Here is a 27,295-nt window from a genome sequence, read left to right as displayed (position 1 = left end):
CTACATTTACTGCCATTGGCTGCGCTGGATTTTAGACAGGGGTGTTTCTGAGCATCAACCTTTGTGAGTCTTTCTCCCAACTAAATGCTGCTGATGTGCTCCAGCACCAGAGCACCAATTAGTAAGGTTGGAAAAGACTAAAAAGCTTATTTAGGTCACATCCCACGTATCTGGCAGGACCACCCAGTACTTCAAGGAAGGACCAGAGCTTAGTGAGAGAGCAATTTGCTTTGCAGGCCCTAGATTTCATCCCTTGCATCTCCACACAGGGCTGAGAAGACCCTTTCCAAAATCCTGCTGAGGTGCTGCCATAAGACTCATTTTATCCAATAAACATTTGAAGCAACTCTTCTCAGGTATAGTTTATTTTCAATGGCTACTCGTTCCTGTCCTCCTCGTTCCCCCCAAATACCTTTGATATTCCCGTATTAGGCCTATCATGCTTTCGGAAAGTGCTTGCGTGTCTTGCGAAAACCTGAACAAATCCTTCAGTTGAGCCTTCAGTCTCTCAACCTTTGATTCCTCTGCTGCGAGAGTTGCCTTTGCTGCCTTAAAACACAAAGGTATTATGATTTAAAATGAACACACACATCAAATCAATTTATCTTACTGAGCACATTTGCATATATTTTTATTCTGCATTTATCTAGAAAAAGGCAATTTTCTTGTTCCAGATTGCTTCCCTATTGCTCTTAAAATTCCCTGAGCAAAACAAGTTTGCATACTTCAATCACATGGGCATGTATAAGAGTTGATAAGAAAGCCTGGCAGGATAATACAGACTTAACAATTTCCTTGTTCCCTATCTGTCCCTGACAAATAATCACTCACCATGAATTTTCTCCACAGAGTGATTAAGTCTTCGTCGCCTCTCACTCTGTCATCTGATTCAAAGGTGCTTCCTAATCTCTTCAGGCTTTTACGGAAGTCCTGGACCTCACCTTCCAAGAGCCTGGCTTGCGAATGATAGGCGTTTTCAGATTTAAGGCTCTTCAGCAGCCTCTCTTCTTCCTCAGCGCTGACCACCTTCAGCTTCTCCAGGGCTTTCTTCAGATCCTCAAGCTCCTCTTTCAACTTCTCGGCTCCCAGCGGGGAGGTGTTCTGCATCACACCTGTAGACTGAGCTTCAAGATGACGCCATTTCTTTTCCCCACTCTTCACATCTTTGGCAATGTCCTACAGGAGAAAGGGGTTCAGAAAGAGTTACACAGAGGGACAAGGTTGCTACTACGACATCCCAGGACTAGTTAGACTAGATGAACCTCAGGGGTAGCTTCCAACTCTACAATTCTACTACTACTACTCAGGTACATAGAAACTGCATTGTTCTGAGTCTGACCCATTGGCCCATCCAGCTCAGAACTGTCTGGCTGTGGATCTCCAGGGTTTCAGGCAGGAGTCCCTACCTGAAGAAGCCAGGATTGAACCCGGGACCTTCTGCACGCAAGGCTCTACCCACTGAGCTATGGCCCTTCCCCAAATAATGCTAATAAATATTCCGTTTTAAATGCTCTTCCTCCCAGAGTTGTCAATTTCCAATTTTTAAAAAATACCTAGAGCACTTCCAGGTTGTTGCTATTTTTTGGCTGTGATTCAATCGCATACCAGCAAATTCAGGTTGTGCAAGTACAGCTGACCGAGAAGTCTTGTGCAACAAACCCGCTTCCCCAAAAGATTGGATGTTTTGCTCTGAGGAAAGTGTGGGATAACGCTTGCTTTGACACAACACCATCTAACCTGCCCGTAAACAAACCAAAATGGGTGCCCGTTACATAGTCAGCTTCATCTTATCTCCCTGCAAGCAAATCAGGATGAATGCCCAATGAGCAGGTCATGTGGAAGAACACCAAGTCAGTGGTCAGAGCAAGGGACAGGTCAGTGGGTGGAGCCAACGTGGGATTTAAGTGGTCAGAGGCAGGGCCTGGTGTGTTTCTGTCTGATGGGCCCGGGTGGGCTTACTTAGAGGCAAGGAGTTGTGTTCTGAGCAGTAACATGTGACCAAGTCAGACCACCATTTTTATTTCCCAGAATGCCTCCAGTGTAGCGCGGCTCCAGGACATTGCAGGAAATTTAAATGTCAGCTAAATGTCACCTGGCGCTGCTCGGAGCACTGAGCCAATATACAGAGGTGTTCAGGAGTTAGCCTGTGCTGAACTGTTGAGGTGCTGAGGTCCACCTCCGAGGGCCTTCTGGCGGTTCTCTCACTGTGAGGTTACAGGGAACCAGGCAGAGGGACTTCTCAGTGCCCTCCCTGTGGAATGTCAAGAAGATAAAGAACTACAGAACTTTTAGAAGGCACCTGAAGGCAGGCTTGTATTGGGAAGTTTTTAATGTCTGACGTTTTATTATATTTTCATATGTGCTGCAAGCAGCCCAGCCAGATAGGTGAGGTAGTAATAATAATAATAATAATAATAATAATAATAATAATAAATAAATAAATAAAACATAAATAATTTTTTCAAAAAACAGTTGGTCAAGGATGCCACATGAAGATGCCTGTCCTGCCTAGTCAATTTCTGGCACATTCAATTTTTGCCTTGAGGCAAAAATACCAAATGGGCGCATAAATGCACTTCACAAGTTGGAAACCCTACCACCTACCAAGCATTGAGGGTTCCAACACTGGTACAATATCTCTTTTTTTAAAAAAAAAAATCCTCACAACAACCATGGTGAGGTAAGCCGGACAGAGATGGCAACTTCCCCTAACCTGCTTGTGAACTTCAAAGCTGCAGAAGATGGGATCTTTGAAATGCAGACTGCTATTTGGGTGGAACACATGAGTTCTTTCAGGGCATGCATTTCATACACCTGCTCATGGATGGATGAGGAAATAGGAGCAAAGCTTTCCGCTCGTGACAGAAAGCTCCGACACCATTCCAGTACCTGCAACGACTTAATTCTGTTCTCTGCTGGCGATTTTGCTTCTTGACTAAGGCAGGAGTTTAATCTCTCTGTCACCTGGGTCAGCCACAGCTGAAACTGGTCCACGTTGCTCTTATATCGCTCGTGTTCCTTTGTTATCTTTTCGAGCAGCTGCACTCTCCTCTGCAAAAAGAGAAACATCAGAAACGGGGAAAGCGAAAGTTATCTTTGTCCTCATACTTTGCATTTTTGAGAAACCCAGAACACAAAGAGCCTGTTCTTTTCCCTTTGCCCCTTCGCGTGCTCGTGCACACACACACACACACACACACACACACACACACACACCCGTCACTTGGCTGCTTTTGGGAATTTTGAAACAGTTTGCTGTCTTCAGCTCAAGAACAAAACAGTGTGTCCCAGGCCTGAGGATGCTGTAATTACCAAGCACTTAATTAAATGAGTGCAAGGTTTTCAAGGGCCTTGTGAGGTCACAGTCTTTCATTCTCTAGAAAAGAAAAAGCGAGATAACAAAAGAAAGGCTTAGCATGCCAAAATCTATCTGTAAAACATCCATGCTGGATTTCCACATTTTATACCCACAATTTCAAAACGCTTCATCTGCGGAAAAAGAATGCACTTCAATGCTGCTTACTTAGCTTTTGCACAATTTATTATGCGGATGAAGACCACAGCCACCAGGGGGCCTGTGTGGGCCTTCCAATTTTCTACCCGTTTTTTGCTCATGAAAATACAGTGGTACCTCGGGTTACATACGCTTCAGGTTACAGACTCTGCTAACCCAGAAATAGTACCTCAGGTTAAGAACTTTGCTTCAGGATGAGAACAGAAATCGTGCTCCCGTGGCACGTCGGCAACGGGAGGCCCCATTAGCTAAAGTGGTACTTCAGGTTAAGAAAAGTTTCAGGTTAAGAACAGACCTCCAGAATGAATTAAGTACTTAACCCGAGGTACCACTGTACAAGGAAATCATTCTGCAAGCCTTTCTCTACCCAAGCGCTGGGGTTGGCTGGGGTTGCGCACTGGAACTTATGAAGTTTCGGCATTAACTGTCCGACTGGCTGCAGCCTCAACCTTGCACCCGACAAGAATTTCTTCCGAGTAAATCTGTAAACAGGCTTAGACCTTGCACCTTTATTTCAGTGGGAGAGTTCCACTTGCCCTTAGTTTGCCCGTCAACGAGACCTAGGGCTTAGCAACACTTCCTCTTGCCATGCTCCTTTCCCACTTAGGGAAAACAGCTCTGTAGCGCGAAATTGGAGCAAATGGCCATTTGGGATTTCCCCAGATTGCCATTTGTTCCTATCTGTTGCTAAAGAGTGGGTTTTCCCTTGGAAAGCAGTGGAGCAAGGGGAAAAGAGCTCAGGCCAAGGCTTCCTAGGCATGACACAAGTGGAAGTCTGAATGAGCTCCTAGACTGTGCTTGTTTTTTGTGTGCTTGGTACTTTATCGTGTTTTTAATATTCTGTTGGGAGCTGCCTGGAATGGCTGGGGAAACCCAGCCAGATAACCAGGGTGTAAATAATAAATAATTGTTGTTGGGAAACCCAGCCAAATTGTTGTTGCTGTTGTTGTTGTTGTGTTATTCCAGCATTATCACATGCAAAAGGGTCCTCCTCCAACAGGCCTTTTAAGAAGAGAACTTTTATCCCAGTCTGCATCTATATTGCAACTATTTTTAATTGGAGATATATATATATATATATATATATATATATATATATATATATATATATATATGGAATTGTTTTCAAACATTTGTATTGCTTTACATAATGGGATTGTGTTTTTTTAAAAATTGTTTTATATACAGAACTGGTTTTACGTGTTTTTCCACTTTTCCTGTTTTATGGTTGTAACTGCTTTGTTTTATAATTGTTTCATATTTTATAACAGCAGCAGCAACAACATATTGTACGTTTGCCACCCACCCTCTTCCCACAACTCATCTCGCTTCCCCTCCAACATTATACAATGCACATTATTTTGCAATCCAAGAAACTGTTTATTATTTTTTGGCCTGGCTCTGCTATAATTTATAACTATTGCAATTTCTCAAGGCTTTTGCAAGCTTAGCTACTTATGCACATCTATCAAGAGGATCCAGACTATGGTATTTCTTGTGGAACCTGTCAGGCACACAAGTTGAGAGTTAAAATGTTATGACTGCGTTATTTGTGTTTAGTGTTTCAGGGACGCAACCTTTTGTCTGGAACATTGTGTACAAAAAGAGATCCGAAATAACCAAGGCTAAAATGGTAAAAGTAATGGAAAGTGATGCCAAATGAAATTCCAGGTTGTTGTTGCTGCTTCCCTCACCTGAAACACGACAAAACCCAGACTTACCAGTTGGATTGCAGTGGGGAACGTGTTTATTTGCACTATCCTGCATGAAATAAGCATGTTTTGGGCCTGATTCTAACCCAGTGTACATAAACAAGGGGGTACACAGACTTTAGGCTTGTATGATTGACTCTATTTTCTACCTATGGCCCGCCAACCCTCTCAAGGTGGGGCAGTCCTCTGTCCCGAGCCTAGAGATGTGGGAGCCATCTTCCGAACCAGGTTGGGTCTTGTGGGATTGCCCAGAAGCCTCTGCACTATCATGAGGCTTCTTGGGAAGGTGGGACTTCCTCAAGGTGGGGGTTCCTGCAATGAGACCTGCTTTACAACCCCTCCCCCCCCCCCCGGTCAGATCCCTTGCTGGGAACTTGGTTGGCCACTGGTTGACAGGGCTGGAAAGGAATTTTGCTCATGCCAAACTGGCATGCAGTTGTGAATTTTTCACTTTCCCCCTCAGCAGGAGCTCTGTAGGGACATTCGACAAAAAATAAATAAATCTGTTTCTTATCATAACTGTGGAGGCACCAGGTAGTGGGTGGGGTCTTGCAGGCAGTGCATTAGACAGCCGTAGCTTGAATGTATGGCGGGAATGGCTTTGTACTGCTCAGCCAAGCTGGCCAGTGAAACTCACACACTTGGCATGAGCCACAGTGGAAACCTTGTTCTGGCAACATCCAGGAGGGGACCCCAGCAAATCAGCTAGGATAGATCATCGGGAAGCCGGTCATTATTCCTGCCCATGCCTAGACAATCCTATATATTGCTGTAGCCAATAAAACTGTGTCCAGTTTTCACGCACAACTGCTCTCCACATTTCAAGCATCATCATACCACTTTAAGCAGCCACAAAGAATCCGGGGAAGTGTAGTTTGTTATGGGTGCTGAGAGTCATTAGGACAGTCCTGTTTCCCACAAAGAACTACAATTCCCATAACTCATTGGAAAGAGGGATTGATAGTTAAACCCAATGGTTTTTTTCTTAAAAAATGTTTAGGGGTGCTCTCATTTTCCTACTCATATTGAAAGACTGCCCCTCAATGAGGCCAAACTTAGATTCACAAAATGTCTAGGGGTATGCGTACCCCTGCTTCCCCCCAGAAAAAAGCACCCATTAAACCACTCTGGGAACTGCAGCTCTGTGAGAGGAATGGGAGTCTCCTAACAACCCTCAACACCCTACAGTTCCCAGGATGCTTTGGGAGAAGGCATGCCTGTTTAAAGTGGTATGATACTGCTTTAAATGTACAGTGCAGATGGGGTATCAATCTCCCATTTGTTCCACTCCTGGGATAAGGCCCACTCATATATGGATGCAATTGTAGAGTCCCAGGCCAGCCAACCAGAGCTAGATGCAGAAGGCATGCACTTAGAATTAAAAAATCATGGACCCGGGGATTTGATCTGAGCACCAGAACTGAACAGAGCTCACAATCCTTTTGCACAAAAATCCACTCCTGGTTCCTTCATTTCGGCAGAATAATTTAGGATGCAGGACTCATTTTCTTGCTGCTATTGTTAAGCAATTGGTAGTCAGAAATCCCTACTGATCTCCTGCAAATCATCCAGGCTTTCCGCCCATTTCCAGTTACCGCCCTCATTGATCATTCTGTTGGCCTCAGTCAGGAATGTACGGTACCAACTAACTGCTGTGAGACCAGGTTCAAATTACACAGAGAAAACACCAGTGATGCTTCCCACTAACCTACACTGCAGTAAAGTAGTGAAATATCCCTTTTCAGCTAAGACAGGATGTCCCCTGAGTGGTTATTTACATTATTTCAAGAGCGAATTGCCAATAAACCTTTTAGGCCGTTTCTGGCTCAACTGAATGGAAAAGAAACTGGCAGGAAACTCGTAAAGTTGTGTTTCAGTAGTTATAGTTCTTTTTGTTTCTTTTTTAAAAAAATTAAGGAGAATGCAGCCAGGAAGAGTGAGAATACTTTTTTGGCACAAAATGGGAACATTAGTTTGCTCCCAGTGGTGAGCAAGTGAAACTCTTTGAGTAAGAACTCAAATGCACAGTTTAGGAGAGAGAGGGATTGGGAGTTCAATTGGGAACCAGAAGTGTCACTATAACTTCATTGAGCATGTGACCCCTTGGCTGGACCAACATTAGACTTCCTGTTGTGCCTACTGAACTGGAGATTATTATTATTTCAGAAAGTTTTTAATCCGTGATGTTCTGCTGGGTTTTTATTATGTTTTTATGTTGGAAGCTGCCCAGAGTGGTTGCAGCAACCCAGTCAGATGGGTAGGTTATAAGTAATAAATTATTATTGTTACGATCCCTTGTGCTCCTTACCTGTGCTTCATCCTTTACGTCTGTATATTCCTCTTTCATCTTCTTCTGGATGTCCTCATCAACACTTGGGTCCCCAATCCTGTTGTAGAGGGAAGAGGCTTCTTCCAGCAGCCGTTCCAACAGGGCTGACTGGTTTAGAACATCGTTCAGCAGGACCTGGGCATGGCTGAGCTGCCACTCTTTCTCCTTCAGGCCAAGCTGCAGCTCTATGTCAGGCTCCAAAGTCACCTTCATGTTGTGAATCCATACGTAAAATTCATCTTGGGCTTTCAGGTATTCGCTCCAGTGTAGCCACACCCACTCAATACGGCTGCAAAAGGATAAATAGAGAGTTGGGTTATGGGAGTGATGGACCTCTTCTGGAGCAGTTGACCGTGTTCCCTTCCCATACTGCTGTTGTCACTATGGTTGGTCTCCACCCCCATCGTTCAACCCAGACACTGAGGTCCAGCTCCGAGGGCCTTCTGGCAGTTCCCTCACTGCAAGAAGTGAGGTTACAGGGAACCAGGTAGAGGGCCTTCTCGGTAGTGGCACCCGCCCTGTGGAACGCCCTCCCATCAGATGTCAAGGAAGTAAGTAAGTAAACTTTATTTGCTTCAGCCATCGGCCATAGCAATAAAACAACAATATGATATGCAAAGAATAGAAATAAAAAGTCAATTATATAAAATACATTTTAGGGTTTTGAATCAGTAGTCAAATAGTGGATCTTATTCCAGCGCCAAGAATCTAAAATGCGGATGTATATAAAGCATAAAATGGCCCCAAAAATAGGCTCGGCACATTGGGTTAAAAAGTAATAAAAGAATTTAAAACAGGTCCAGGTCTAGGACACACTACCCAGTCAGAGTAGCTCTGAGTTTCAGAGCCTGCACAATAAAGATTGCCACCCCACGTGAAATTTGGGGATTTGCGTCCACAAGAAGCAATTTCAAACAGTCTTCCTTAGATGTAATGGTGGACGGGATCAAGAGGAGGAGCTTAGGTCTTATTGGCTCATAAATTGGGCAGTAGAAGAAGAAATGTATGAAGGAAATAGACAACTATCTTACTTTTAGAAGACACCTGAAGGCAGCCCTGTTTAGGGAAGTTTTTAATGTTTGATGTTTTAATCATGTTTTTAATATTCTGTTGGGAGCCGTCCAGAGTGGCTGGGGAGGCCCAGCCAGATGGGCAGGGTATAAATAAATACATTATTATTATTATTATTATTATTATTATTATTATTATTAGTCCTTCAGCCACAGTGGGGAACCTCCAGCCTGTGAGGTCTTCAGCACCAGGCTCTGTTTCATGGATCTCAGGGTTATATTAAAAGTGAGCCAGTGTGGTGTAGTGGTTAAGAGTAATCTGGGGAACCGGGTTCACGTCTCCTCCACATGCAGCTGCTGGGTGACCTTGGGCCAGTCACACTTCTTTGAAGTCTCTCAGCCCCACTCACCTCACAGAGTGTTTGTTGTGGGGGAGGAAGGGAAAGGAGAATGTTAGCCGCTTTGAGACTCCTTAAAGGGAGTGAGAGGCGGGGTATCAAATCCAAACTCTTCTTTTTTAAAAAATAATTTTTATTAACTGGCCAATCACATCAAATTAAATCACATCATATAAATTCCAAATTACAAAGCCAAATTTTTAAATTTTGTTGGGGGAACCCATACTTCAATATCCAAAGGGGGATTCAGATCATCTTCTTATTACTGCGTTAATGTCCAAATCAGTCCCAATCAGTCCAAACAAAGTTCATAATTCTATCCAGTCTTATCTTGGTGTTTCCACATCATATCTTATTCATATAATTTCTCTTTTTCCTTTACAATCTCTTCTGTTGGTCTCCTTAAGCCGATAGCAAGTATAATAATCCTGTGTGGATTTCCCGTTCCTCTACTAAGTCCAGATGGTTTCCATATATCTCCTTCGTAGATAACATCGCTCTTTCCATCGTAAATTTTGGCATTTGTCGCTCTTAAGTCCCACCAAGGAGTTGATTCACGATATGTAAACAACTCTATTTCTCTCTTTCTCCTCCCAGACCCAAGAGCTCCAACAATGCCTCCCAAAATGGCGACGGCATTTTTAACTGCGTCAGTCCAAAACTCTTAGCTTTCCAGCTTCATCTTGAAACATTGCTTTGGATCGAAAGTTTATCTCCACACAGCCTTAAATCCACAGCTTAAGTCCTTAGTTTCTGACTCATTAGGGGAGGGGATTCTTGTTAAATCACATATAAAAAAGGAAGGCAGGTTTTCTCCCCCCTCCCTCATTTGTCATACTGTATCTTGACGTATCTTCTCATATTTTATTCTTGTCTTGTTATCAGAGATCTCTTCTGTCAGCAGTCTTTACTCCCCTTTTCCCTTGAAGCATGTGCAATTAATCTCGTCCAAATTGTTTCTTTTAAAGATTCTTGCAACTAGTGGCACGAATCAGGGACGGCGTCCAGGAGAGCCGGAAATCCCACAGGAGGGCTTTGTGCCTAGTGCCCCCACCCCCACAAATTCGGGGGTGGTATAGGGCACAGCAGGCAAGGGCCGTCCCCCCCACAATCCTGGGGGGTTAGGGAGGCTAATTACCCCCATCATAGCCTCCAAATTACCTCGTGTGGGTCGGAGAGATGTTATTGTCAGCCATCTTCCGATGCGCCACCTAGTGGCCCCCCAAACTCTTCTTCTAAAACACAAGGTAGGGCCCACTAGCCTGGTCCACCTCTGCTAGTGCATCATGGAAGATGGAGCAAGCTTGTTTTCTCCTGCTCTGGAGGGTAGGACTCAAACCAATGGCTTCAAGTTACGAGGAAAGAGATTCCGACTCAACATCAGGAAAAACTTTCTGACAGGAAGAGCTGTTTGAAAGTGGAACTGTCTCCCTTGGGAGGTTGTGGACTCTCCTTCTTTGGAGGCTTTTAAGCAGAGGCTGGATGGCCATCTGCTTTAACTGAGATTCCTGCGTTGCAGGGGGTTGGACTAGATGACCCTAGGGATCCCTTCCAGCTCTATGATTCTTACCACAGATAAAATGGTCTGTACATTTGCGATGAAGGTGCTATAAGGGAGAACTAAATATTGTTGTGTCATAATAGTTTTGCTGGATATGGGGGACAACACAGTGTTCGAGGTAGGGTCTTCCCCTGCCTTAGAGGGGCTATATATTCCCCACAGCCAAACTAGGAGAACAAAAGCAGAGTTTGGGATGCCCTGGGAAAAATGACAGAGATGGTGGATCAGGCTTTCTACACAGAAGGTCCCGTGTTCAGTCCCTGACATTTTCAGGTAGGTCTGAGAACCTCTGACTTGGCAAATGGCAAATGGCACATTCCTACGGCTGGAATCTTACCTGTGACAATGCGTAATGTATATGGCTGTCTCTTCCCACATGGCTTTAATATCCTTTAGTTTGGATAATATCTCGTGTTTCTTTTCCTCGCCGGTGCACTGAAGGAGAGCGTCAGCCTTCATGAGAACCAAGTCCATCTTCAACCGGCCCTCAGGTTCCAACGCACAGATTTTCTGTTAGGAAGAATCAAACATTAAAATTAAACCACAAATAGGTTGTTTTTTAAGGGGACTTGGGAGCATTGCACCTTTTGTGGGGAGATTTATGACCAGAGGGCCTTTAGAGAAAGAGGAAGCCGGGAGATCCAGGCTAGGGGTCGCAAAACTATCAGGTTTGGGAAGGGTCTCTCAGCAGCCCTAAAGAACTGCGGAGATACTTTCCCCGCAGGCCTGTGTGGCCTCAGGGAAGGCAGAAGAGGCTCTGCCTAAGTCATGGTGCTAGTGCCATCAGCCCCTGAAGGATGCCTGAGGCTATTTTGTACTATCTGTTTTGAAAATTGTAAACCACCTTGCGTGCGCCTTGGCAGGAAGTTGGTATATATAAATGCAATCAACTAACCAAATGAAAATAATATTAAAAAATAAATCAGTATCCAAACAGGCCTGAAGCTGCAGCACAACCCTGTGGCAGGCTTCCAGGGAGCTGGCTGTTAATTGACTCGATCTAATTATTGCTATGTACGAATCAGGCTTCCATAGGTTGATCCACCAATACAGTCATACCTCTTGTTACATTCGGTTCAGGTTATGTATTTCCAGGTTGAGTCCCGCAGCGACCCAGAAGTAACAGAATGGGTTACTTCTGGGTTTTGCTGCTTGCGCATGCGCAGACACTCAGAATGATGTCACGTGCATACGCAGAAGCGGCAAATTGCAACCTGCGCATGCGCAGACGAGGGTTGTGTTCTGCTTATGATGCAAACGGGGCTCCGGAACGGATCCCATTTTCAACCAGAGGTACCACCGTACAAGGGTGCAAGGAAGCCAAATGATGTGGGGGGACACCCCCCAAATTTATGCCTGTAGGGAGGCAGAACTTGTGAGGTGAAGGCTGGGTATGAACTGTACATTTAAAGCACATTTAACATGCATGACTTCCCCCCCAAAGCATCATGGGAACCGTGCTATGTTAAGGGCACCAAGAATTGTAGCGCTGTGAGGGATAAACTAAAATTCCCAGGATTCTTTGTGGGGAGGTGATGTGCTTTAAATGTATGGTGTGCATGCAACCTAAGGCCCCATCTGCACTACGCTTTTAAAGTCATGGTTTCCACCAAAGAATTCTGGGAAGTGTAGTAGGATGCTGAGAGTTGTTAGATCCCGGTTCCATTAACAGAGCTACAATTCCCAGAGGGACTTAATAATGAATCCCACTTCCCCAGGAACTCTAGGAATTATAGCTCAGGAGAGGTAAGATGAGAGAATCAGAGCATATGAGGAGAGAAGGGAGCATGTGATCATTGCAACACTTATCTGATAGCCATACCATGGTATGGCCATGATGTCTAAATTAAACCTTAGGTTGCATCTCCCCGTGTGTTTCTATAGAACTAATTAAAATTCCCAGGAGCCAATCCCAGAACATAAACTGCACTAGGTAACAAAAGGAAGATCTATAAATAAACCTGAAGCCAGGTTTCAGAATTCATTAGTGCTCGCAGTAATGGGAAGGTGAATAAGTGTTCTTGAGAAAATCTGTTGCAATGATGACATTCTCATTTTTCATGCTTTTAAAAAAAATATCTCTGCTTTCCTTGGCTGAAGATTTCATTAACAGATTAATGGGACATAAATCATATAAATCAAGTATGACTATAAACTGCCCAGCTCAGAAACAGCAACTTTGGAGCCAAGTTATTTAAAAAGCCAACAGCCAACGAGATTGAGACATTAGCAAGACTAATTTCTGTATATAACGATGACTGCAGATATGAATTAACCATTAGGTAATTTAATCATTTAATAGGAGAAAAGGACAGGGCACAGAGGACTGGATTGTGATTAAATCAGAAGGATGTGCCTTTGCTTTCAGATGCCTACAGCCAGAGCCTTTTTTCCAGCTGGAACTCACCAGAACTCAGTTCTGGCACCTCTCAGGGGGGTGCCATTGATATTAGAAGAGAACATGGGAGGCACTCATGGCGACTTCTGGCACCTCTTTTTCTAGAAAAATAGCACTGGGGAGCACATCTGGAGCAGGTCCTCAGACAAAGATCTCAATGTCAGGGCAGGTTCAGATGGTAATCACAGGAGTAACAATATTACAGCTAAAAAAATGTCTGAAGGAAATCAGGTGTGTGTGTGCGCGTGCGCATGCGTGCGCGTGTGTGTGTACCTCTGTGTCTCTTAGCCTGGCCTCCAGGGCAGACCTAGGTCCCTTGGTGTTGTCATTGATCCGCAGTCTCTCCTGAATGGTCTTCATCCAATCTACTGCCTTCTCCACGCTGCTGTCAAATTCATCCTGTGGCTGCTGGGTCATTGCATTAGATGAAACTATGGGAGAGAGAGGAGTTTGAACAAGCTTACTTTCCTGAGGCATTACTATAGCGCCGAACCACTTTGGACTAAGGATACTCAATGGATTTCAGTCCATTTTTTTTAAGGCAAGCAACCTGCTACACGTTTCCTGGACTGATATGCAAATTGAAATGCGGTTCAGTTCTCTGAATTCTGTGATGTCACCATCTCCTTTAAAAAGGCACATTTGGAGAAACAAATTGCATATAAAATGTGCATGTGGGGGATATGTTAAAAAATAATGCACTTTTTGTGCAACATTAAAAAAAACAAAACAAAACTTGCAGTTGGATATAGAAACAGCTTAGGATGGATTTATCAGTGAGAAACAGACATGAAATAGGCTGATTTCTCTGCTTGGGACACTGTGGTATGTGGATGGGGGGAATTAAAAACCAATAGGCACTACACACTTCCAGTTCTTTGCTCTTTCCTGATTCCAAACAGGATTTCTGTAGCTTCTCCTAAAGTGTGCAAATGTGTCGATTATCGGCACCATTTGTGCACCTCCATACCAGGGGAAAACGCTTTCTGATCATGCTGAATCTGGTATGCCATTTTGAACCAGGGCCATGTCTGAACCAAGTTCACACGCAGATTGACATTGCACTTCTGAATACCAGTTGCTGCAAACTGCATGTAGGTGAGAGTGCTGTTTTGCTCATGTCCAGCTTGCAGGCTACCCATGGGCTTCTGGCCAGCCACTGTGAGATCAGGATGCTGGACTTTTGGGGCTATTAGCCAGATCCAGCAGGGCTTGCCTCATGCTCTTATGCCTTCTCTCTGCCCGGCTGGCATGTCCCAAACTTGCGAGGCTTCATTACAACAAACGTCCTCTGGGCACGTAAAGCTTTCAAACCTGTCACACAAGGTGAAACTTGCCTTCAAGTGGGCAGGGTTCATCTAGGGACAGGGTATATTTCCTCATAGTGAAGAACAAAGGAAAACAGTTTTGAGTGGTGAATATTGAAGCTGCCTCCAAGAAGCCTCCACACGGATGGGAATCTGCAATTGCCCAAGCTTCGCTGTGTCAGCTGAAGAATTTTACTGGGCCAGGGAGGTGATCAATGCCTGTTTACAAGAGGGGGTGGTCCCTGCCTGTTTGAAGGAGGCAGTGGTAAAACCATTCCTTAAGAAACCTTTCCTGGAATCAGAAAACCTAACTAACTACCAGCCAGTTACTAATCTCCCTTTCCTGAGCAAGGTTCTGGAGCGAATGATCGCAGACCAGATCCGGGCGCTTTGGGAAGAAACTGATTTTCTGGATCCATTTCAATCAGGGTTTAGGGCCGGTTTTGGCACAGAAACTGCTTTGGTTGCCCACAACACATTTGGCTCTCACAGTGACAGTGAGCATAACTACATTATGTCTAAGAAAAGCCCTACACAGCCGAGCTAAAATAAAGTTCAAAATCGGGGGGAAAACAGAAAACAAAAAATGGCTATTTCTATCCAAATCTCTTCCCCCACCCTGAATTTTCAAATAACTTTGTGTCCCTCCTTCCACAGAGACCAATATCTCTCTCTGGCACTAATTCTAAGCATTAGCTTCCTTCCAGAGACATTGACGGTCTATTAAGGACTATTAATCAGTAATCTCCCTAATGATGGAAAGCCAGCAGCCTCCGCAATACCTTAGACTGCCTGAGCAAGGGGTTCTTAAGCATTTTTATCTTGCAAACAGACAAGCGGGGGTGGCTGATAGCTGATCACCTAATTGGTGGCGACAGTGAGCCCCCCACCTCTTTGCGAACCCAGCTTGCAGAAGAACGGCTGGGAGCTCACTTTCAGTTCCCAAACAGTCCTTTGGAGCCACATTCCTCATTGCGCCTCACCTGACACCACACCTGATGCCAGGTCCAGAGCAGGTGAAATAGCCTTGCAGGCAAAGTTTGGCTTGTGTTGGGCCTAGTTAAGGCCACTGGGCTGGATGTTCTCTGTGTCTGCTATATGAAGGTTTGGTTACAGAGGGAAGGTAACAAGAAATGCAACAAGAAAAAGGCTTTGGGAAAAGTAAACACTGTCCTGATCAACAGAGAAGCAAAATTCCATCAAATTTAGAACTACCACCATCACTTCATTTTGTGATGTCTTTAAATGATTGCAGAATCTCTTTGTTAATTCAGCAGTTTCTCCTGACAGTAAAGACATCAGGGGAGGAAGACTCAAGTCTGAGGCCTGATCTCAGTCTCTGCCACAGGTACCACCTCAGTTACCTTCTATCTAAGCCCCACTATTCAAGCATGTTTGCTTGCTTGCTTGCTTTTCTTTATCTATGTATACCTTGCCTTTTTACACTGCTATCCTAGAATCCAAGAACTGTAGAGTTGGAAAGGACCATGGGGGTCATCTAGTCCAACCCCCTGTAATGCAGGAATCTTTTGCCCTATGTGGGGCTTGAACCCGTGACCCAGAGATTCTGAGTCTCATGCTCTACCAACTGAGCTATTCACAGTCCTTATAGGACTCAAGGTGGCATACATATAAGAATAAGGACCACTAAAAAAAAAAGAAAAAGCAACCTTTAAAAACCTAATTAAACACTGATAGAATTAAAGCTATATACATAAATATATTAACACCATGCCAATAATTACAATGAAAACAGCACAACACCAGCCCTTTCATTAAAAGCAGTCAGTCCCCCAAAGCCTGTTGGAACAAGAAGGTTTTCAATCTGGGAGCCACCACCGAAAAGGCTCTGGACAGTTCTAAGTACAACTGTCCATAAGATTTGTATAAGGCCCTAAAGACTTCATGGTATATTCTGTGGGAACCAGGTCTAGATTCACATTTGTGGATGCGCTGGGCAAAGGTTCCTCTGTCCCTTTGCCTATCAGCGGCCCCTGTCAGGCTTATCTTGCTGCGGAAACAGAGTGCCCAGCACCACTGCAGAGCTGGGGCTATAAACTCTTTTTAATTTCCCAGAATGCATCAGCAGCAGGCCTTGGCAGATGTGAAAGCATCCCAGATGCAGCTGTCAGCAGGGCACACAGGAGCTTAATGTAATTATCTGTGCTTGTTTCACTTCCCAGTTACTCTACATACAACAACCGTTAAAAAGAGAAGAGAATAACGAGTAATCTGTTTGGCTTTCTACTTCATGTTTTGGGTCTGTCCTTCTTCCCTCTGTCTCAAAGTGCCCTATTTTTAACTGTGTGAATATACTGCTCAGACAGACACACATTTTAAACATGCCCCCCCCCCGTGGTTGGCTTTTCTTTTCTGAGAAAAACAGAGATCTTATCAGAGATGTTTCCCCCTTCCCCCATACACAGGTTCTCAATCTGTGGATCCCCAGATATTGTTGGACTGCAACTCCCATCATCACTGAGCTCTGGCCTTGCTAGCTAGGGGTGATGGGAGTTGTAGTTCAACAACATCTGGGGACCCACAGGTTGAGAAAGTCTGCCCCATCACAAAGCACCATGGGCCACCCCAATGCTTTCATCATCTCAAACACTAGACACTACAAAAATTATTGGAGAAGCAGAAGCCCAGCCCAGAGGCCTACATTTTCAGTTAAGTGGCAACTTAATTTAAAAGACTAATCTTAGCAAAGTGAACTGCAGGAACAAGCTACGAGCAACGACTGCATAGCTAGCCAAAAATTCGGGGCATTTCACAAAGAAAAGCCTTATTTGCAATCCAGCCTATGATCCTGATTTGTGATCCTAGTCTGCAGGCAAGCTCTAACCATAGTTTACTTTTCAGACAAACTAGAAAACTATGGTCTGTCACAAACAAGGTTAGGAAATTGAGAATTATGGCATGCGGCCAGAGGAGGGGAGAATTTGGAATCTGTACAAGGGTCTGTGGTTCTTTGGAGCTTGTTCACATAAGGGCAAAACATCTCAATAGGCCAGGATATCAGGAGGTCAATTCTGCACAATATAGGGAATATATAGGCCCTTACAAGCTCACTGGAAGGACAGATCCAGAAGCTGAGGCTCCAATACTTTGGCCACCTCATGAGAAGAGAAGACTCTCTGGAAAAGACCCTGATGTTAGGAAAGATTGAAGGCTCAAGGGGAAGGGGATGACAGAGGACGAGATGGTTGGACAGTGTTCTCGAAGCTACCAGCATGAGTTTGACCAAACTACGGGAGGCAGTGGAAGACAGGAGTGCCTGGCATGCTCTGGTCCATGGGGTCACGAAGAGTCGGATACAACTAAACGACTAAACAACAACAGGCCCTTACAATGCTACCATTCTATGATTCAATAGTGCTGTCTCTGTTGCCTTTTTGGTGCTTATGGAATACCTTTGAAACTGAGATCTTTCCCTGTCTGCATCTGAACTGGAATTATTTTAAAGGTTTTTAAAAATCATTTTATTGCTTATTGTTTGCTGGCTCATTTGGAAGAAAGAGAGGGATATAAATTCAAATAACAAGAACAGAAAGGTATTTAAAATTGTTTAAGCAGAAGTGTGTGTGTGTGGGGGGGGGACCCAGTCCAAATATGCAGTATACAGTCATACCTTGGATCCTGAACGCCTTGCTACTCAGACATTTTGGCTCCTGAACGCCGCAAACCCAGAAGTGATTATTCCAGTTTGTGAAGGAGTTTTGGAAGCCTAATGTCTGACGGGGCTTCTGCAGCTTCCGATTGGCTGCAGGAGCTTCCTACAGCCAATTAGAAGCCGTGCTTTGGTTTCCAAACGTTTTGGAAGTTGAACCGACTTCCGGAACGAATTCAGTTCAACTTCCAAGGTATGAATGTATTCAGAAATTTTCTTTATTATCCAAGGCACTGCAAAATCCAGAGCAGTGTTTTCTTCTGTTTTAAGTATACCATTTAACTATATTGACACTGGAACAAGTGATCCTTGAGAAGGTGCGCTGACACCTTCATTGTCAATATTTGTCATGCGATCCTGAGAACCTTGCAAAACGTCACTGCTGGTGTTCTGTGTATTTTGGGGAGTTATTTTTGTGTCTATTTTGTCTTATTACATAAGCGTAGAGGTGGATTTGTTTTGGGCTGCTCGTTAATCCAGGAGAAAGTAGACATGAAGGGGCAGTTGGGTGGTTTAAGCATTTCAAATGGAAGATACGCTCAACTGCATTGGCTGAAACTGTTTTGTCAACTGGCAGCACATTTACACTACAAACTTAAAGTGGTTTAAAAGTGGCTTAACTGACATGGCTCTACCATCTCACCCAAGGAGGGATGGATCAATATCTTGCAGATCAAGAAAAGGTTGTTGCAGCAAAAACTTCAGAATCCTTGGCAACCAAGTATCTCAACAATGTCCTTAATTTTAAATTGTAGAATTTTAAAATTCTGATTGAGCATGGTGATTTTATCTGCTTAGTGGTATTTTTATGTTTATATTTAGTGCACATGTTGCACCAGCTGGCGTTTTAATTTAGTTTGCAGTTTTACCTGCTTAGTTGTGTGGGATGTGAAACACATAGCAGTCAAGTTCAACATTCCTAGAGTGGACATGAAATGGGATGTTTGCATCAACCAATAGAAAACTTCCTGTTTCCTCCTGCGCTGGGACAAACTTCCTCTGCGTGTGACTAGAGATGGGCGAGATCTTACCTGTCCAGGTGACAAAAGGACCAGGAACAAAGCCCTCTCTCTCACTCTCTGCCTCCATTCCTCGTAGAAGCAAAAGCTCTTTTGCTAGAGAGGCCCTGTTGGCTTCCAGCCAACAGAGAACAAAGGGACTATCTCCTTATGGGATAGATTCCATGTGTATATACTTTGTAACTAAGTCTGCCTTCAGGGATCCATCTGTGAACTGAATGTGTGAGTAAACTTCTTTTATACTTTTACACGAGACTGTGTTGTGTCTATTCTTTTTAAGGGGGAGTAAAGGGGATTACCAGGAATCCTATATCAAGAAGCTTAAACGAGCTTGGAACAAGCTAACCGCTGTGTATTTAAAAAGGGAATGTTAAAACTCTGCTAAATTATAGAACTGAAGAAGTGTGCGTGCACACGAAAACTCATACCAATAACAAACTTAGTTGGTCTCTAAGGTGCTACTGGAAGGAATTTTGTTTCAACTATGGCAGACTAACACAACTACCTACTTGTAACTAGAACTTGCTAGTGCAAGTTAGGAAGGATATTAAACAATATATCCTCTCCTGCCTCCCTGAACATTCCCACAAGTTGTTTGTACATGTTTGTGTTTCCAAAGGCAAGTGTAAAAGCTGGTGTTTCCTGCTTGGCAGGGGGTTGGACTCGATGGCCTTTGTGGTCTCTTCCAACTCTATGATTCTATGATTCTATGATGCAAACAGAATACCTACATCTCGATCTATCAACATGGCTTTACCAAATAAAGGTGGGATGGACCAACCAAAGCCTGTCACATGTCAGTTTTGCTGGTGCTCAGACATGTTTATCCTGCTTTCTGCAGACTTTCAGAAAGAACGCATGAAATTGTACACAGTGTACACATTTCAGCGCTTTCCCCCTGAAGTACACATTTTGTATGCTTTTTAAAACATCACATATTTACAGTTGCACTTCTGTGATCTGAAACCGCAATTCAAAATCTGGAGAAGCGCTCAGTCTGAGAAAGAATGGAAATGCTTCATAATGTGTTTCCTAATCCACTCTTTGTTCCCAAAGCTGTTCGGATGAAAAACAAAACAAAAACCGGGCTTCTGAAAATGCCTGGCACTCCTTTTTTAAATACACATTTAAGCCAAACATCTCTACTGTACAAGGCTCCTAAATAGCTCCAGCATGTCTCAGATTACCCCACGTTCCACACCTGACCACTATCCAAAACCCAATTCTCATACAAATACTGTATAAAAACATGGAGATAAGAAACACTTCAGGAAATTGACCTTGGTCCCTGTTTGAGATAATGGATTGCTGTCAACTAAATTTTACCCACTGAAATTAATGGGCATGGCTAACCTGGGCCTAATGACTTTAAATAGGTCTACGCTGAGTAAACCTTAGCTGGAGCAATCCTGGCATTTTCCAGCATTACAACTTTTTCAGAGCGTTTTCCATTTGGAAATGATCAGCGCTCTGTGTTTCCTTCGGAGAAAGCTACTCAAAATATGCTGGAGTGCATCAAATGTTATACATAGGTAACAGCCTGGAACTGGCCGATTGTCTGGATCAAATGATCTGAGATAATTATCACACTTATTAGTACTAATCTAGATAATAAGAACTTTTGAGGCTGCTTGGATGACACAGGAATGCTGTTCCTTCCTTCCTTTCATTCCGAAGTGAACTTGCTGATTCCTGTCCAATTGTGCTTTATTTATAGAAGAGGCTCCTTTGAGGTGGGGGAACCTAGCCCGAAACACTAACCACTACACTGCACTGCCTCCACTACCGCACACTTCCTTGAAATGTTTGCTTGGAGGAAAAGGCGGGGTAAAAATGCCAAGTGGTGCCTTATTGAGGAGCTGAGTGGAAAAGGGATGTCTGATGCGAAATGCCCAGAAACTCTATGCGTGTGCATGTTATTTATTTACATTAAGATTGAGATTTCTATTGTTATAGGAATTCTAAGGCCATACACACACACACACACACACACACACACACACACACACACACTCATTCATAAATGTACAAGCAAACACATACATAAGTATATACCGTAAACCACGCATCTGAAATAGTACAGGAGCCATTTTGACTCTCCCAAATTGACCTCAAATGTTTCTCTGCAAGGAGGAAGGAAATGGGAAAAGCTTTCCAATTGTCTTTGGACTGTAGGAGCTTACACCTCCCTGTAAATACAGTCTGGCAAGAATCTGTTAAACTGAGCACACTATCAATATGCGTAAGAGATTCAGGAACTAAGTATTTACCATCTCAAAGGAATGGCCAGGCTACCCAGAAAAGGCAGTCAGATAAGGCATTATCAGATATCCTGGCAGACAGGAGAGAAGCAACACACTCAAATTTCTGCTGGGGACCACCTCTTTCTGTGATGTATGTATGATGTTTTGGGGCGTGGTCTTGAGCTACAAGGGTAGGCAATTTCAAAAGTCTATATAAGAGCTTGCACACCAATGTTCTGGGTTTCTCTCCTCCCTCCCTGCGTGGGGTGAGCACGGGACCCTGGTGCAACAGTATAATAAAGATCATGCTTACTAGCTGCTTTGCTTCTCAATATGCTCTGGTTGGCCTCTGTTATTTTCTCCTACCGATAGAGAACCTACATAAGGACTCTATGCGGGATCTTGGATACCCCATAAGGGAAAAAGAAGCAGTTTTTTCTTATAACACTATTCGGTTCTTTAAGCGCGTATACATTGTGAAGAGTAGCTTGCAACAATTTAAAATGGCAATGTCATGAAATGCAACAAAAAAGCAACCATCAAATAGTTCAAAAAACACAACGAAAAGGCACAGACTGCAGCTAAAAATTACATTAAAAAAGAACAGCAGATACTTAGCAGACAAAAGCCTCCTGAATAACCATGCCTTTTGTAATCTGAAAAAGGCAGCCACAGGTTATCTGCATTATGCAGACCCTCCCTTTACATACATCCAGCTAGTAAAATATATATATATGGCCATTTTGCTAGTTCTTTCAGAACTGCCAGTAAACATTACATGGAACTTACCTTCAACTTTCAGGCTCTAATCCTTAGCAGGTGTCTGGTGAAAACAGCCCAAATCTATGAAGCCAGCTTCACTTCCCTGAAATAAGAGTTATATTTTTATCCATATATCAAAGGACAGAAGAGCTCTTGCACTGATGTTTACCTGGTATCACCAGATTGAATTGGCTTCTCTCCTACTGCAGACAGCAATCACGATTCAGAGCACTTCAAAACTAGGGGCATGCGTCTGCTAACACTGGGCAAAAACTGTATTTCAAAGGACGGTTGACTTGGTGACCTGTCTGCCTGCTCAGTCAGTCTGTCATCCTGAAGTTACCTGCTACCTGCTGAGAGGTCACTTCAAGGCCCCTTTGCTCCCTTCTTATGGTTCTTTATCTTTAAGTCAGACTTTGACCGGACAGCTCTTCAAATAAAGGATGTCTTCAAATAGAGGACTGTCTTCCGGCAGCTGTTAAAACAGAGCCCCATCCTCTGAAATGTAGGGCACCCAACCACCCTAAATACAGATTAAGTTTCATTTTAATATTGCTTAGAAAACCGGCAGGGAAATGCAACACCAGACAATCTCATAGATTACTTTCATCTCGGGGATTTCCCCAACGCATTAAGTGATTGAAAAGAATGGCTGTTGCTGTTATTGCTTTTATAATGCACGCTGGTTACGCTTTCCTATATGATAGCCACAAATCCTGTTTTAACATTTCAGCAGCACTGGTTAGCTTTGATATGACCCTCAAAGCAATGTAGTAAAAGTTAAGGTTACTAGTACGCAAATGCCCCTTTCCCCTAGAAATGGAAAAAATAAAATATTGGACAATGGCAGTTAAGTTACAAGGGGTGGAATTAAAACACTGCAGTTTGCCAGGTGGAAAAATCCCCTCTGCTCCCCTGCACACTGTTCTGGGGGTCCTCCCACCTACCCACCCCCAGCCAATTTCAGACTTCTTAGTTGAATCCCGCCCTCAACGATTTAATTGAGTGATCCTTGCTGCATCGTAACAATTATTCAAAGCTACTCCTAATGCTGGGAGTTGACAGCATTAATATAACACGGCACAGCAAGTCAAGGGCGCAACATGGGAGTCACTAGGATTGGTATGCACAACTTTTTTCTTGTAAACCGCTTACAGGGTTTTGCTACAATCGAGCAGCATATAAATTACGTTAAATCAAATAAAAGCAAATAGGTGTAAGCTCTGTTTATCCTTTTTCATGCAGCATGCAGGAGCGTACCGCTGTGGCTGAATTCACCAGCCTACCTGCAAAAAGTTAAAAACTACTGCTCTTTTGAGCAGTGGCGTAGCGTGGGGGGTGCAGGGGGGTGGCCGCACCGGGCGCAACATCTGGGGGTTAGGGTTAGGGGGCGCAAATCCACGGGTTAGGGGGCGCAAATCCACGGGTTAGGGGGCACAAATTACTTGCCTTGCCCCGGGTGCTGACAACCCACGCTACGCCACTGCTTTTGAGCATACTTTTTGCAAACCTTAATAACAGATCACCTGGCAAACCAGCAGGGGGCTTTGTGGCAAAGCTTAATTGTTTCTGAAGTTAGAAATTAATTGCAAGTCCTGCAGGATGCCCCGTGCCAAAAGCACAGTCATATCCTTAATGGCATGGTAGCAGCATTAATTGCAGGATGAAAGCGCAACTATGCTAATGCTGTTCTTGTTTGCACCGCGAGAAAACTTATTAGAGAAGACTATCTGATCACAATCGCTCTGGGCACCAAACTTTTGGAAGGATCTCAAAGCCATGTGCTCCAGGATAATTAAAACTGCTCCTAGATGATCCAGCCATTCAGCTTCTTTTCATAACAGCATCGGCCCTGAGTGCTTCATATTGCAAAACAACCCTGTCAAAAAGCAAATACCAGTTATGCAAAGGCTTGCCTGAATCTGAGAAGACCGACCAACAACCCCATCTCCACGCTGCTCTCCCTTCAGGAAGCAAATCAACTGTTACAAACCCCACATTGCACAGATAAGTTTTTGAACCGCAGAACACAGTTTTGGAATTGAGTAAAATAGGCTGTTTTCTTGCATGACTCATTTTTGCCTGGACTTCTGCAGTTTTCCATAAATTAGTCACCCACCCTCCCACTGAGCATATATGCCAGGCATTGTGGGTCAGAGGCACAGACAACATCTGCTTTCAATCCCTGAAAGTATTTCTTTCTCAGCCAATTGGTACATTCAATTCTGCAAGGACGCTGGAGTATCATAGGAACACAGGAATCTGCCTTCCACCAAGTCAGATCTTGGTCCACCTAACTCAGTCTAGTCTTCAGCAGCCTTTCTCAACTGTGGATCCCCAGAAGTTGTTGGACTACAACTCCCATCATCCCTGTGCTGCTAGCCAGGGATGGTGGGAGTTGTAGTCCAACAACATCTGGGGACCCAAGGTTTAAAAAGGCTGGGTTGAAGTGACTGGCAGTATCATCATCTCCATTTCAAGGTTTGTTTCGCTCAAGCTGGAGAGGAGGAGTAAAGCAGGAGTGATCAAGCAGCACAACACAAACCAGGAACACCGATTCATTGTGATGTGCAAATTAAGAGCCTTGATATAGTATAGTTATGACATGCTTTTATAAATCTTTAGGCGCCTTGATTGGGGAGATATGGGAATGTAAGTTCAAATCCCCACTCAAACAATGAAGCCAATTAAGTGGGCTTGGGCTTATTCAACTTATAATAATATAATAATGATTTATTATTCATACCCTGCCCATCTGACTGGGTCTCCCCAGCCACTCTGGGTGGCTTCCAACCAAATATCAAAAACAATACCGCGTCAGACATTAAAAACTTCCCTAAACAGGGCCGCCTTCAGGTGTCTTTTAAAAGTAAAATAGTTGTTTATTGCCTTGACATATGCTGGGAAGGTCTGGGAAATGATATATAATGAAATGAAAAAGGTTCTTAAATGTACTTTCCCTAAAAAACCAGAGGCCTTTCTCTTGGGCATTGTCGGCCAATTGGTGTCAAAGAAGGACAGAACTTTCTTTTTGTATGCTACAACAGCAGCAAGAATACTCATCGCAAAGTATTGGAAGACACAAGATCTACCCACCCTGGAAGAATGGCAGATGAAAGTGATGGACTATATGACACTAGCTGAGATGACTGGTAGAATCCGCGATCGGGGAAAGGAGACGGCGGAAGAAGAATGGAAGAAATTTAAAATTTACCTTAAGGACTACTATAAACTTGCTGAATGTTAGAATGTCGAGGTTTGAGTAAGAAAGGGTTACAGCGAAATAAGATTAGATTGAAGAAAAGAGTAAGAGGGCAGAGGACTGACAGATGTACTTAGAGTTGCTAAAAACTTTTGGACATTGGGATGCAGAAAGGGGAGGCATGGGGAAGTCGGAGAAACACGGTTTATGAAAAAAGGTTATGAAATTATACGTGTTTGTATGTCTTTTTACATGTTTGTATTGTCTTAAAAAATTTGTAAAACCAATAAAAAAATTTATAAAAAAAAGACATATGCTGGGAAGGTGTTCCATAGGGCAGGCGCCACTACTGAGAAGGCCCTTTGCCTGGTTCCCTGTAACCTCACTTCTCACAGCAAGGGAACCGCCAGAAGGCCCTCGGTGCTGGATTGGATTGTTGTGCAGCTAAAATGCTGCTTTGAGTTTCTTCATATTGAAGAATGGGGCACAGCTGTAGCAAGCCATACATTCAATAGGATTTGGAGAATTCACAACCAGACATGATGTGGAGAATTCACAATTAGGATTTGGAGAACCCCTCTCTGTTTCAAATACAAAACGAGAAGTTGTCCCCTGAAGTTAGAGCAAAACTTAACTTTCTTTGTGCATTTATTTTTTTTGCAAGTAGTAGATAGAGGCGGGAGATGATGGGAGAAATGAAGAAACAGAAAGGAAGTGATGAGTAAGAGGGGAGAGAAAAAAAGCCCAACTAAGATCAGTTTATAGAACAGGAATTAAAAGAAGATGCTTTATGCAGGGAAGGGCTGGGACTTAGAAGCTATGCTGCAGATGCAGAAGATCTCAGTTTTAATCACTGGTCTCTTCTCTTCAAAGCAGCAGGGCTTGAGAAGACCCTTCATGAGATCTGGAGAGCTACTGTCAAGTTAAGGAAGCCCAGGGCTAGGGAACCTGTGGCCTTCCACATGTTGCCAGACAACATCTCCCATCATCCCTGACCACTAGCCATGTTGGCTGGAGCTGATGGAAGCAGGAGTCCATCTACATCTGGAATGCCAGAGGTCCTTTGTCCCTGCAGTAGACAATCCTGAGCTAGGTCTGCCTCTGTATAAGGCAACTTCATATGCAACCTTAACACCCATGACTCTTTTTCCAGGGATTGTGGCAATGAGAGCTTTCCTTTTCTTTACGTATTTTTGTTAAGCAGTAGTACTATTGCAAACAGCAGGTGCAGCGGCAGTTTTAGGAGAATGCAACTGGCTCACCGGCACTAAGCATCAAAATGAAAAGGGCGCCACAACAACATTCCCCTGGTCCTATCTCTCCCCTATCCCACTTAACAGCTATTTATTTAACAAAAATCACGTATGCACCTGATGGCGAATGTTACATCTACTGTAGTTTGGCCTTAACACACACTGAAACCTAATATTTTACTTCCTCCTCTTTTAATACTGTCAACTAGTCCCCATTCATCAGGCGTCTTGTCAGTTTTTATAAGTTTCAAACATTACTCTTCTGTGCAAGTTAACAGGTTTATTTGATGGTGACCTGGGCTCCACAGAGTTTTTCCTCGGGGATTATCTCTATTTAAATCTTATTTGCCTTTTCAACAGAGGCACCCCTGCTGTGTGCTGGCCTTTAGTTGCATAAAGGGATGGCTCTGGAGTCAGACAGCGGCCTGCTCTTCCCCTGTCATCTATACAGTCGTGCGGGAGACAAACAGGAGAAATAGGAACCATTTATTTGCTTACTTATTTCACAGCGTTTATATACTGCTTGATTGCAATAAAACCTCAAAGTGGTTTACAAAAAAATATAAAGAAAGAAAGAATAAAATTGTCATGGAGAACCAGTTAAAAGCAATGATTTAAAACAGTAAAAATATAATAATTAAGATCAATGATAAGCTAAAAACCAGATTAAAACATGTGCTGGTATTCTACGGGTCTGGACAGACAGCTTGCCTAAACAAAGGTGTTTTTAGCAAGCACTGTAAAGAATACAGCAAAGTTGCCTGCCTGGTGTCAATAGGCAGGAAGTTCCAAAGTACATGTGCTGTCACACTTCAAGCTATATTTCTTACAAATATAAGAAGCAAATATTATGTGGCCAGTTTTGCAGATCGAAGTGGTTGAGAAGGCATATATGCATAGCTGTCAACTTACAGATT

The 27,295-nt window shown here is 43.6% G+C and overlaps 1 protein-coding gene across 2 annotated transcripts in view; it reads right to left on the bottom strand.

Moving 5' to 3' along the window:
* Positions 1-27,295, bottom strand: part of SYNE3 (spectrin repeat containing nuclear envelope family member 3) — a 104,684-nt gene that overhangs the window by 56,328 nt on the left and 21,061 nt on the right. The window contains exons 1-8 of one of the 2 annotated variants that reach the window (XM_082228785.1): positions 23,840-23,964; positions 21,951-22,026; positions 13,196-13,353; positions 10,862-11,034; positions 7,535-7,844; positions 2,890-3,051; positions 832-1,176; positions 413-549 (exon numbers count right to left, since the gene is read on the bottom strand). In XM_082228785.1, coding sequence (XP_082084911.1) covers positions 413-549; positions 832-1,176; positions 2,890-3,051; positions 7,535-7,844; positions 10,862-11,034; positions 13,196-13,339 — 1,271 coding nt within the window. In that variant the 5' untranslated portion in view covers positions 13,340-13,353; positions 21,951-22,026; positions 23,840-23,964. Of the gene's footprint in view, positions 1-412; positions 550-831; positions 1,177-2,889; positions 3,052-7,534; positions 7,845-10,861; positions 11,035-13,195; positions 13,354-21,950; positions 22,027-23,839; positions 23,965-27,295 lie in introns of those variants that run through there. The other variant, XM_082228784.1, reaches the window with a different exon arrangement.

This window comes from Podarcis vaucheri (genome assembly GCF_965113315.1).
Source record: "Podarcis vaucheri genome assembly, chromosome: 1".
In the NCBI taxonomy this organism is placed as follows: domain Eukaryota; kingdom Metazoa; phylum Chordata; class Lepidosauria; order Squamata; family Lacertidae; genus Podarcis; species Podarcis vaucheri.
The sequence above is the reverse complement of the archived record's forward strand: the minus strand, read 5'-3'. Positions and strand labels throughout refer to the sequence as shown.